Raw genomic sequence first — 11,646 nt, forward strand, 5'->3', positions numbered from 1 at the left:
CATCTTACTGTTATCTACACATTAACTACTCATCATCTACATCTCATCTACCCATATAGGTAATATCATTTTTTCAGAAATATACCCATGTCCGTATGTACGTCAGTTTATTTCTAACTTATCAATAGGATACCATGTTTTGGATGGTTTTAAGGTTATTCTATTCGAGAGGTCTTCATGGTAAATACAATAAAAAAAAGTGGATTTCCTTTCGTTAATAAGTTATTCAGCATTTCTTATTGCTATTTCTATATCTGTGTTAAATGTTTCTCTAAATTACAAACATATTTATTAGGAAGATCTTTGAGATTTTTAAATTTAACGACCAGGCTTTTAAGTTCCCAACCAAGTTAACAGAGCTTTTTACTACTAGGCAAAACTTTTCTTATCCTTCCATTGCTCTCTCGATAAATATTCGATAGGCTAAGAGGTTTTAAAAATTAGTAAAATTTTTAGTATTCGTGATTAATAGTTTAAAAAACTTAAATGTATTTATATACTAGTATTAAAAAATAATCATAGAAACTGCCCGGGGATTCGATACCTATCGGTAACGTTTATTTGCAGGGCCACCTATCGGTAACGTTCAATTTGCTGGAGTACGAGCAACATTTACTGATTGCTATTTAAATTCCCAGCTATCCTGCCCGCCTCCTAGTCCTCGTAGAAGTAGCCCCCCGGTACCGGGTTCACGGGTCGTATCATCATGCGCGAGTTTTTCGGTTTCCCGGTACCCGTGCGCCAGTTCGACCAGATGACGGCTGGACTTGCTCTCTGGTGGACACCAAGTTCTCCGTTCAGATTGGACTGGGTGCAGCCGTTGAACCACCAACCGCCGCCATACTGCTCGGCACAGGTGGAATCCCCAGAGGTCCCAAGATCCCCGTTCCTCCGCCGATCGTGTGTGCTGAATTCCGTCCCATTGAGCTGCCCCAGAGCATCTGGCAGCGAACCCCGGAAGTCACCTTCCACCGTAAGCTGGTAGTTGTAGCGCTCGCTGTCCAGTCGGACAATGGAATACTCCGCCCAGTCTACCGGTGACTGATCCACCTCCTCCTCGCGCAGCTCCACTCTCAACTCATGATCGTCGCGGTAGAGAATCTTGTGCGTGAACTCGTTGCCAAACCAGAAATCCCGGGACAAGTTGCCGAAACCCGCGCGGTACTCGTCCCAGGTGCGATTGAAGTTCTCGATGGGATCGAAGGAGCCAGCTCTGTTCTGGATCACCGTCCAGGCGGGGCCATCGGTGGCGAAGGCGCAGTAACGCTCGTGCAAATCGCGCTGGACTTCGTTGCGCTCGGGAACCAGAAACCTATAGACGCCATCCACCCGCACAGCTTCGTCCAGTTCATAGCAATCCGATTTGGCGGGCTGGTAGAAATCTGCAGCAGATTACAGGTGAGTCTAGGATTTATTTACTATGATGGCACAGCAACTTACCAACTTTCGGGATGTCCTTTTGTAAGGTCTGGTTTAGGGAAGTTTCCAGAGGCCTCGAGCTCCGTTCCTGACACACTTGCTCCTCCTGACTCAGTCGCTTGAGCAGTACGTTCAGGCGCTCCGATAGCTCTGTCAAAGGATCTGCTCTGGAGGAGAACCTCCCCGGAGCATGTATGTCCGCATCGGAGAGGAAGACCACTTTGCTGAGCACATGGTGGAGGTTTATCTCCAATCCCCTGAGCCTCAGAGCCTGCCTGTTCAAGGTCCTTCTAATCAAGATTAGCTCCTCCAAAGATTTCAAGCCTATGTCAGTCTTTCTAATCCGATATGTGCTAGTGCCGCTGAGGAAAACACAGCTCCAGGCCAGCAGGAAAACCAAAGAAAACTTCTTCAGGGAAAGTTAGATGACTAAGAACACCATCCATTAAAAGAATAATTTATCCGCCTTACCATCATTCCAATTCCAAGTTCAATCGCCAACTAATTGGAGTCTGCTTAGAAAACTTCCATCACACATGCTGGCCATTCCGCCATCTGTTCCTCACCCCATAGATCACTTTCGGAGCTCCATGTGTCATTTTTAAGAATATATAATTCTGTATTTTTTGCGGTCCTTAGTTAATCTTCACAATTCTGCTGTATTTCTTTTCAAGTTTTAACGATTGAATCTGGATTCTAGCTTTGCGGTGAAACATACACAGTATATAGTAGAAAACGAAATTAGATTAAACAGTTTTACGGGCATAGCCGCACTAGGTTTGCTCTTGATTTTGTTTTGTTTTTTTTTTATATTTTTAATTGCTACATTTAGCCACTAACGTTTAAGGTAGAAATGAAAACGCCTAAGCAACTAAAATACCGCGCTCGCATTCCTCTCTATACATGTACACTTGATAAACTTTTAAAATTACAAGAAATACGGCCCAGGAGCCAGCTGATTAATAGTTAGGCTAAGGGCTAGGGGGTAAGCTTGATCAATTTACAGATAATCGCTTGGTTTAGTTGGTATATCGTTTTGTGTGCAGGTGCGAATACATTTCAAATCTTCAGCTAACTGCTCTCTTGGCATTTACATGATTTATTTATGCATATAGTATTTTAAGTGTGTTTTATTAAGATTAGCTTAGTTTTGTATCATTAGCTCACTTTGGCTTGAAGCCCAAGTGGGGTTGGTTTGTTGTTTCTGCCTAACCGCTGACCATCTTTCGAACCGAACCCACTCACCATGCTGCGAGGGTGTGGTGAATGTGTTCGATGATCTCGTGACGACCGTCGATTAGTCTACATTATCAGTAACTTGCTTAGCTCTACGTAATTAGCTTTTATTTACATTGATTATTTCAAGGGTTTCGCTTCTGCTTCGCTTCGTTTGTTTGTTGTGTGTTTGCTTATCTGTGTTTTTTGTGGGTTCGTAGAACTAAATAACTTAGACGATTGCTTAAAATACGCAATGCTGTTGTGAGTGCAAACCAATCCGTTTAAAACAAATTAAAATTGTTGCGGCTGATCTGTGTTGTGTGTGTGTTGTGTTGGGCTTAAAATTCACAAATCGTTTAAAAAGACTTAAATCACGAAAACGAAAGTTGTTTGCTTTGGGTTTTGGTCTTAGATGCGTCTGCTGCGCACGCCCTCGGCCCGGGTCTTCCACTCCGGGTCGTTGGGGTCGTCGTCCTCGAAGGGATCGTCGGCCATGTCCTCCTCCAGCGCCTCCGGATCGCCCAGATAGGCATCGATCGCCGCATCGTACAGATCCTGCTCGACATCCGGCGTCGACGGCTCCTCATCGTCCAGCGGCGCCAGATGGTGCTTGGGATAGTCGTCGTCCTCCTCCTCCAGCAGCATGTCCTCCTCTTCCGGCTCGGAAACTTCCGTTTCTTTCCCAACTGCTCCTTTTGCTCCGGTTATATTTGCCGTTGCAGGATGACCATTGAGCCGGCCATTCAACTGGCCATTCAGCTTAACCTTGGTCTTGCTGCTGCGGCGACTACTGCTGCCTCCGGCGGAGGTGGGAGCTTCGCAGTTCGAGGATATTGACTTGCTCTTGGCCCGCTTTGGACCCGACAGCGACCTGGGCGTCGCATACGTCTCGGCCAGCAATCGCTGGTAGACCTCCTCGGAGAGCGGAAAGTGCAGGGGCTCAAAGGGCGATGGCATCAGCGCATAGGGCTATTTAAAAGAGAAAGTTTTAGTTGGACATTAGACTATAAAAACCAATCCCAAACTTACCTCCCGCAGATCGGGCGTAGTGCTGCGCCGTTCCACCTGATCCTTGAGCTTGCTGGACGTAGTCCGACGACGGGCCTGGCGCGCCTGTCCGCCCGCCAGCAGCTCGCCGCTGTCGTTGAACCCGTCCAGTGGATGGGCCAGCGGCGAGGGAATGCTTTCGTTGTCGTGCCCAATTCCGCCCAAGTGCGGAGCTGGCGAGGCGGGATCCGGTGTATTGGCGCCACTCGATTCGGCGCGACTGTCGACGCGTCGATTCGCCCGTGATCGAGTGCTCCAGGGAAACTTGAGGAAGGTCTCGAAGCGGCGGCGCTCCTCGATGAGAGCGCGCTGGTGCCGTAAGATGAACGCATCATCCGAAAGGTCTTCCTTGCCATGCTCCTCCTCCTCAATCTCGTGCGTCTCCGGATGCAGCTCCGCCAACTGCCCATTGGCCTTGGACTTGGTGACCTCTCCGGATGCCGTTTCCAGCTTGGGTCGCTTGGGCAGTGGTTGCTCTGTGGCTGGCTGAGCAATCTCCTCCTGCTTCTCGGCAGTTTTATCATTTGGATTTTTTGCCAAATTACCATTGAGCTTGGGCTTGACCACCTTCTCCTTCAGCTCCTCTGCCTTTTTCTGCATTTCGTGATCCTCTGCAGCCTTGGCCTCCTCCTTTTTGGCATTGCCATTTACCAGCCCATTCTTATTATTATTGTTGTTTGTATTGTTGTTGTTATTGTGCTTGACTGCTTGCTTCTCCTTCAAACCATAGACCTTTGGTGGTGGCTGCACGACCGACTGTTGTTGTGATTGCTCATGTTTTTCCGATGGCGGCTGGGGTTTGGGTGGCTCCTCTGACGTTGATGCGGCTACACTGCCATTGCTCAGTTTGCCGTCCGCTGACTCATCCGACGAATGCTTTCTCTTATCATTATCACTGTCTACAATGCGCCACCTGGGAGTAAAGATAGGGGGTGTTTAGAATATACTAGAGATGTGTAATACTGAATCTTGGATTCCAATTACATATCATTAACATGGAATACTTACTTGGGTATGGGTATCTCCTTGTAGGGAAGAATCTCCATTTTCGACTGGGCTAGCATACTGTAGGGTATAACGATGTTGTTGATGTCATAGATGGGACGAACGCGACGCTCCGAGGTTCTGTAAGGGAAAATAAAGAATAAAATTTAATAATATAATAATAATAATGAGATCCTTATTTCGGAACCCTTGTAAGAAGAATGATTTCCGTTGAACAAATCAATGTCAGGAGGATTTCAGACCAGTAACATCCATATAATCAAAACTGATTCGTGCATTCTTGAGATCTTTCCACCATTTTCGCTATTTACCTCTCATTTCGATGGCTGTGGGTGGGCGAGGAGTTGCGACGACTCCTGCTCTGGTCCCCCCACTGATCCCCGTAGCCATTGAGATGATGGTTGTTGATGTTGCTGCCGTGTTGATGCTGCTGCTGCTGTGTGGAATTGCTGCTGCTGCTGTTTGTGGACTTGCGTGACTTCTTAGCGCCGCTGGCTGCCGAGATCGAGGTTGAGGAGGGACTGTGGTGGCGTTGTCGTTGGCGTTGGCGAGAGTCTGGCCACTGCGAGCTGGAATTGCTCGCTCCAGTTGGGTGTTGTTGCTGCTGTTGTGGTGCTTGCCTCTTGCCCTTGGCCGCTGCTGCTGGTGTTGCAATAAATCCGTGATTTGAATGCGGAACAGGGACGAAACGGAGACAAGAACGGAATGGCAAATAAAACAATTGGTGGTGGAGTTTGTCGTAGTTGTTGTTGGAGGTGGTGGTGGTGGTATTGTGGAATTTCGTGTTTTGGTTGATCGATGCAAAGAAAAAGAAGAAGAAGAGATGCAAAAGATTGTTGTTGTTTTATGTTAATAACAATTATCGAATTTCGTCATGTTTACAATAATTTACTGTTGGCCACAAGTGGCGTTGTAGTAGGCGTAGTAGAAGAAGAAGTAGTAGCAGTACCAGTACCGTTTCCGCTCTCCCCTCCCCCGACGCCACTGCTTCCGGTTCCGCTTCCGCATGCTCCTCCTCCTGCAGCAGCAGCTTTAGTTCCGCTGCCAGCCTCCTTATTTGAGTTGTTGTTGCGCTCCTTGCGTCGTATATAACGCCGCTTGACCGCATCGCCCGATCGCCGGCTGCCCGCCGGTCCGCCAATGCCGCCGGAGGCCAGCGTCTCGCGCTCCGCCTTCCACATGGCCTTGACAATGGCCTTGGCCTGGCAGCGCATGACTCGGTACTGCCAGTCCGGCTGGCGGGCAATGGCCTCCAGGTGCACTGACTGGCTGACATCTGGGAGAAGGAAAGAAAATAGGATTGATTAGCCATTATTCAAATTAATTAATTCCTACTCCAGTTTTCACTTTGCCAAGAATTCCTTTTGTTACAGTGACCTTTCTCTAGCTTTCTTAATCAGAGAATTAGTTGAATATTTTAATTGCCACTAAAATATTAAAAAAAATTATATTTTCTTTAGTTGTCCAATAGGTTATGTTTCGGAAATGAATATATTTTGAACTATAAAGTGAGATCAAATTCTTAAAAGTGACTTATATAAGTAATTATAGCGCAAATTGCAAAAATATCGATCACAAATAACAAGAAATCTGCAAGGTGAAAACCAGTGGAAACTCCCACTCACCACTGGCGAAACTGAGCACTGGATGGTAGCCAGCATCGAGCAGCGCCACCCGGTTGGCCGGCATCATCGTCTCGACCAGATCCCGGGGCGCTGTGGGATCCGCGCGACCTGTGCACAGGGTGCATGGCACCTGCGGCCACTGGCAGCCACACTTGATGTTGCTGGGCCGCGCGGCCTTCTTGGAAATCGTGTGCATGTTCGTGGTCTGGAAGAGCTTGCGCTTGTGGAACTGGGACAGCACCAATGGCCGGGCCCGACTGCACAGATAGTCGCCGGAGGGCTCCTCCCTGATGCCATTTGCAGGCGGTGGCAGCGGAGGCGATGTCCTGGCCGTGGCCTCCAGCTGCACCTCGCCCTTGGACTGGGTCAGCTCCGAGAAGAGGTCGCTGTGCTGCCGGATCTTCATCTCCAGGTCGGTCAGCTGGGAGCAGAGCCACGACCAGCGCAGGGCTATGGCTGCCCGATCTTTCGAGTACCGCCAAACAGCGCGCCGAGTGCTGGAAGATATCAAAATGAATATGGATTATAAGCAAGGATATAAAAACATTAATATACGTAGTAGAATTTCGGTATCCATAATTATATCATTATTTAAAAACATTGTGCAAATATTTATGAATTATTATTTGGTACCCAAAAAACATTAAAAAAGTAAAATAACTATTTTAAACCCCATAAAATGTTGTCATCTACTCAGGGCTACCAAAAAGCATATTTAAAAAGGCTGTCAAAAATAAATACTTATAAATCTTTCTGTGGAAAGAACTGCTAAACATAAAAAGCCCCAGTTCGGAACCACTAATTTTTCAAAAAGTGACAGAAAAGGAGGGCTTCCAAGCTCAAAAGAATAGTATTACAAACAAATATAAACAGTTGTATAGTTCAATTCCCTAGAGCATCTACAATATCATATGGAATATAGTAAAGTTAGATTGGAACTCGGCGCTTACATGGATAGCGACAGTTGCTGGGTGTTGTTGTAGGTGACCATCTCGTCGGCAGATTCGCCCCCGGAACTCGACTCCGTGGCGTCCGAATCGATAGCGTTCTGCACCTCTCGAAGTTCCGTGTGCAGCAGACCGGCCACGTGGGTGAGTTCACTGGTCACATAGGTGTCGTAGTTGGGCACGATGTCGTCCGCCCGCGGCGTATTCGAATCCTTTGCGTCGGATCCCGTCGTGCCCGGCGCCAGTCCAGATGAGGCCAACGTTGACGTTGTTGTTGATGTTGCGGCTCCCGTTGACATGGCAGGTTCCAATTGATTCTTTCGCGGACGCTTGGCCGGCAGCGTTGAGCTGTTCGTGTTGTTGTACCAGCTGGAGGATGGTGCCAGGGTAGCGGAGCTTCCGTTGGCCGAATGGCAGATTTGCTGATGCCGAGCCGCCGTCGAAATGTGCCGAATCACACTGCTCATCTGACTCGCGGGCAGCGGATGCTTGTTCTGCTCCTCCCAGAAGGTGGGGCCCGGACGTCCGGAGACAATCGACAGGACGGTGGCCTGCTGCTCGGACAGCGTGGCACTTCTCGCCGGAACTGGAGCCTTGTGGGAGGTGCGGGCGGACCACTCCATTATGCCGGCCACCTCCTCGCTGGTGTGGCGGCACATGGCGCGCGCCTGGAGCTTGCGCATCCTGCGCAGCAAAAACTCAATCCGGCGCGAAATCACATGCTGCTGCTGTTCCAACTCGGCGTGGACATCCTGCCAGGGTCGCTGCTGCTGCTCCTGCTTTACGATCACATTGGCCTGGGAAATGCTGCTGCTGCTGCCGCTGGCCAGGATGTCACTGCAGCTGGGCTTCGCGTCCGGCAGCTCGACCACGTTTCCAGGAGCCGCTGCCGGCAAGGGCGCAGCCGGAGCTGCCTCTTCCCACACCTCGTCGAAGAACTCGCAGATGGTATCGGGATTGACATGGCCGCCGTCGAATGTCTTCAGCGCCTTGAGCACCTCCTCGATGTCCTGATCCTCCAACACAGCGCCGGCAGCTCCGTCCTTGAGAAAATTAATGGAAGTGGAGGTGCTTTGCGGCGTCATCTGTTGGGCTGGCGGCTGCTGAGGCCTGCTGGGCGTGCCCGGCGGCTCCTGCACGGGCAGCGGAGCAGGAGGCGGAGCCACAGGCTCCTCGGGCATCGCACTGGCATTGCCATCCAGCTGGCTGAGACGCTCTGAAACAGTAAGGCAAGTAGACATTGAATAGAGACATTTCATTTGGAGTAACTCCATTGACCTACCTTCTATATTATCTGTTTCTATCTTTGGCAGCTCCTCCTCTGCTGAGGCTACCGGCGGTGTATCACCTGGCAAACTGCTGCCGGAACTGGCAGAATTGGTGGCCACTGGCAGGACAACGGCAGGCGTGGCCGGCTCCTTGCCCAGAGTCACATCGGGCAGGGTTTTCCTCAGGCAAATATCGGCGGATATGGTCTCCTCAAAGTTGATGGTCAGATCCGCCAGCAGCTGGGCCGTTGAGTTGTCCTTGGGAGTGGAGCTGTTGCTGGTGGATGTGCTGCTGTTGTTGTTGTTGTTTTCTACAGTGGAAGTGGAGGCCACCGCTGCCTCCGCCGTGGTATTGGGCGCACTGCTGCTGTGTGGAGTGGGGGCGGCACTCAGGCCCATTGGTTCATTGGAACGCCACTTCCTCTTGTTGTTGACAGCAGGCGAGGATCTCTGTTGCTGCTGCTGCTGCGGCGTCTGTTGCTGCGGGGAAGAGGCCACTGAGGCAGCTGCCGCCGAGGAGCGGGTGACCCTCGTGGTGGCCGTGGCCGGAGTGGGCGTCGCTGGCTTCTTGGCCACTGCACCGCCGGCGGCACCTCCTCCTCCAATGCCTCCGCTCTCCAGAGAGCTGCGGGCCGAGGGCGAGGCTGTGCTGGTTAGCTTCTCCTTGGGACTTAGTGGCTCGGCTGTGAGCGCTGGGGCCATCGTTCTGATGCTGATGCGTCGGCCGGCTGTTGCGGCATTTGGTCCGCTCGACTCCTGGTGGCTTCTACTCGATGCTAGTCCTGTCGAGGATTTGGAAATAGAAACGGGCTATTATTTCGGCAAATCGTCGGGCAATTCAGCGTTTCGAAGGCAAACGACAGGCACACTGTTTGATTTACGAAATTGCGCCGACTGCTCGGCTATCGGTTGCTATATTTGAGTAGTTTTTTCTTTGGTTTTATCTCGCTTAAACTGCCCGCCTCCCCAAGAATTCAAAAAATCGGAATCGTTTTGTCTTTTCCGGCGTGTTATGTACATATGCTACATACATACATGCACACGCACTCAACACACACACACACACACACATAGCGACGCTCTGGCCAGCCAGAGAGCCGAGCCGAGTCAATGGGAGCGAGAGAGAGGTCAGAACGCGCGCTATTGCACACCATGATGCGCAATAAAAAAAACTGTATAGAACCCGCACAAACACACGCACACGCCGAGATGGACAAGCAGACAGACGGACAGACTACTTTACATACTGACGAAATCATTGCGGCTCATCTCGAAAATCACAGTTTTCCAAGATTTTGCCTCGGCGGCTGGCGAAAAAAGGCCCACTCTTTATGTAATTCCGTTTATTGAGTTTTTCCACCACAATTAGCCGAAGCAAAACGGAAAACTCGCGCCTTTACAAGCACACACACACACACGCACACATGGGGCCACATAAACACACACACGCACACGTGCAACTGTGTGCTCCAATATTTTCAGTTATTTACACAATCGCATTTATTGTATTCCCACATGTCTGCATTACTTCCGATTACATTCAAATCGGTTAAATGTGCTCATGGAGAACTGTATTTGCCCGATTCCAGCCGATTTGGGTGGCGGAAAAAACGTTTTCAGCGCGAAAGTACTCACTGGTACTCACTAACACACACACACGCACGCACACATGCACGACAGGCAGTCAGCACGCAAGAATTTTGTAAATTGCTTAAAAATTAAGTAGTATATTTCTTGTTCGTTATACGCACAATTCGGCCGCTCCGCAAAGAATGCCCCTCGCACAATTGGCAGGTAAACTGCGCTTACACAATGGCGTGACTCGCGCTATCGGGAATTTTACGGTACGGAATTACGGTTCTCGCTTCACGGATTTTTTCCCTCATTTATTTTTCTCATTGCTTTTGCCTTTGCTTTGGGCTGCCCTGCTACGCTTTTGGCAAAACGACGTGTATCGAAGCTGTACTCGTTTCTGTGCCAGACCAAAGTGCGCTGCCGCCCAGCCGGTCGTCTCGCTCTCGCCCGTGCGCCGCCTATGGCGGTGGCTCGGCGCAGGGCCGTGTGTGCGAGCGGGACGGCCGGCTGGGACTGAGTACTTTTCGACGATGTGGCAACGCCGGGCGGCGGGTCTGCTACCAGAAAATGCAACCCTGCTTGGGTTTGTTGTTTTTGTTTGGGGAATACATATATTTTTGGTGTGGTGTGGGAATATTTAGGGGTTTTTGAAATCAATCTTCCAGCCTCTGTTGCCGCTCCTGGTAATCCGTTTTTAACGTCTTATATCAAAGGTGGTGAAGGTATAGGCTGCGATTTCCTGCGCTGGCGTGAACTCGGCCTTTGAGATCTTCGAACTGGGACTTCCCTTGGTCTGGAGCCAGTGTTTCCTGTAAATGGAGAAGGATGGAGAAATGATTTCCCTTAGTTGTTCATAGACCTTAAAAGAAGGACTTTACATTTCGTTCAGCTCCGCCAGGGGAGCCTCCAGTTGTCCCTTGACAGTTCCATCTCGGGTGTTCATGCACCAGCCCTTGACACCCAGCGTTTTGGCCGTCTGCTCCGTGTACTGCTCCAAAAGGAGGATCTTACGATTCTCAAAAGACTATTTAATCCAGCAGACACTTACCTTGCGGAAGAAGACACCTGAAATCGTTAATTAGTAGCTGTTAGATCAATCAGATCGAAAGGATAGCAGGTGCTAACATCAAAATACCTTGCACTTTGCCGAACACTTCGAAATTGCACGCGAACAGCTGCTTGGCAACTCCTGATCCTGCCATTATGTCGTTGGGATCGGATTTTGTAAGCCCCTCCGAACTATCAGCAACTGAATATTTAAATAATGCCAGTAAAAACAATGATCTGACAACCAAAATAGAATTATTATAAAATAGTGCCATAGTGACCAGGGCGCCAACAAAAAACCAGGGCTGCTCATGGAGAAATACGGAATATACCGTGACAGTAGCAGTGATGACCGTGATTTTTTAGCGAGGTCACCCACCCTTAGCTCATTTTGGAGAAGGTTATTATTAGTTAGTTATTATCAATTACTTACGTTTTAGTTAAATTACTTTATAATAAATAAAAAAAAGTTTCGCCAAATTATAGTTATATTAT

At 49.4% G+C, this 11,646-nt stretch overlaps 3 protein-coding genes across 12 annotated transcripts; all 3 read right to left on the reverse strand.

The window, feature by feature from the left end:
* Window positions 1–534: 534 nt before the first annotated feature.
* Window positions 535–1,973, reverse strand: LOC108026224 (techylectin-5B). Its single transcript, XM_017097056.3, has 3 exons — window positions 1,891–1,973; window positions 1,441–1,828; window positions 535–1,382 (listed from the first exon to the last, which is right to left on the reverse strand). Exons 1-3 carry the CDS (start codon window positions 1,894–1,896, stop codon window positions 655–657), a joined length of 1,122 nt encoding a protein of 373 aa, XP_016952545.1. The 5' UTR covers window positions 1,897–1,973; the 3' UTR covers window positions 535–654.
* Window positions 1,974–2,014: 41 nt separating this feature from the next.
* On the reverse strand, window positions 2,015–10,532 carry LOC108026222 (ras guanine nucleotide exchange factor P). 10 transcript variants are annotated; one of them, XM_017097050.3, is made up of 9 exons: window positions 10,281–10,526; window positions 8,544–9,311; window positions 7,265–8,477; window positions 6,315–6,811; window positions 5,645–5,965; window positions 5,001–5,328; window positions 4,693–4,809; window positions 3,667–4,597; window positions 2,015–3,606 (listed from the first exon to the last, which is right to left on the reverse strand). In XM_017097050.3, exons 2-9 carry the CDS (start codon window positions 9,229–9,231, stop codon window positions 3,046–3,048), a joined length of 4,656 nt encoding a protein of 1,551 aa, XP_016952539.1. In that variant the 5' UTR covers window positions 9,232–9,311; window positions 10,281–10,526; the 3' UTR covers window positions 2,015–3,045. The 10 variants fall into 10 exon arrangements, with proteins under 10 accessions (XP_016952539.1, XP_016952538.1, XP_016952537.1 ...); XM_017097049.3 differs by having other exon boundaries at window positions 5,001–5,331; XM_017097048.3 differs by having other exon boundaries at window positions 5,639–5,965.
* Window positions 10,533–10,688: 156 nt separating this feature from the next.
* Window positions 10,689–11,445, reverse strand: LOC108026225 (acylphosphatase-2). Its single transcript, XM_017097057.3, has 4 exons — window positions 11,240–11,445; window positions 11,153–11,169; window positions 10,983–11,092; window positions 10,689–10,913 (listed from the first exon to the last, which is right to left on the reverse strand). Exons 1-4 carry the CDS (start codon window positions 11,424–11,426, stop codon window positions 10,799–10,801), a joined length of 429 nt encoding a protein of 142 aa, XP_016952546.1. The 5' UTR covers window positions 11,427–11,445; the 3' UTR covers window positions 10,689–10,798.
* Window positions 11,446–11,646: the final 201 nt, after the last annotated feature.

This window comes from Drosophila biarmipes, chromosome 3R, assembly GCF_025231255.1.
Source record: "Drosophila biarmipes strain raj3 chromosome 3R, RU_DBia_V1.1, whole genome shotgun sequence".
Classification (NCBI taxonomy): Eukaryota; Metazoa; Arthropoda; class Insecta; order Diptera; family Drosophilidae; genus Drosophila; species Drosophila biarmipes.

Bases quoted from the DNA above. Each gene is read 5' to 3' on its own strand.
- LOC108026224 (XM_017097056.3), bottom strand. The intron at 1,383-1,440 runs GTAAGTTGCTGT...AATCTGCTGCAG, and splicing joins AAAGGACATCCCGAAAGTTG to ATTTCTACCAGCCCGCCAAA.
- LOC108026225 (XM_017097057.3), bottom strand. From the start codon at position 11,426: ATGGCACTATTTTATAATAATTCTATTTTGGTTGTCAGATCATTGTTT. The intron at 10,914-10,982 runs GTAAAGTCCTTC...CTCCATTTACAG, and splicing joins CTGGCGGAGCTGAACGAAAT to GAAACACTGGCTCCAGACCA.
- LOC108026222 (XM_017097045.3), bottom strand. From the start codon at position 9,231: ATGGCCCCAGCGCTCACAGCCGAGCCACTAAGTCCCAAGGAGAAGCTA. The intron at 5,966-6,314 runs GTGAGTGGGAGT...TCCTTCTCCCAG, and splicing joins AGTGCTCAGTTTCGCCAGTG to ATGTCAGCCAGTCAGTGCAC. The intron at 3,607-3,666 runs GTAAGTTTGGGA...TCTTTTAAATAG, and splicing joins CTACGCCCGATCTGCGGGAG to CCCTATGCGCTGATGCCATC.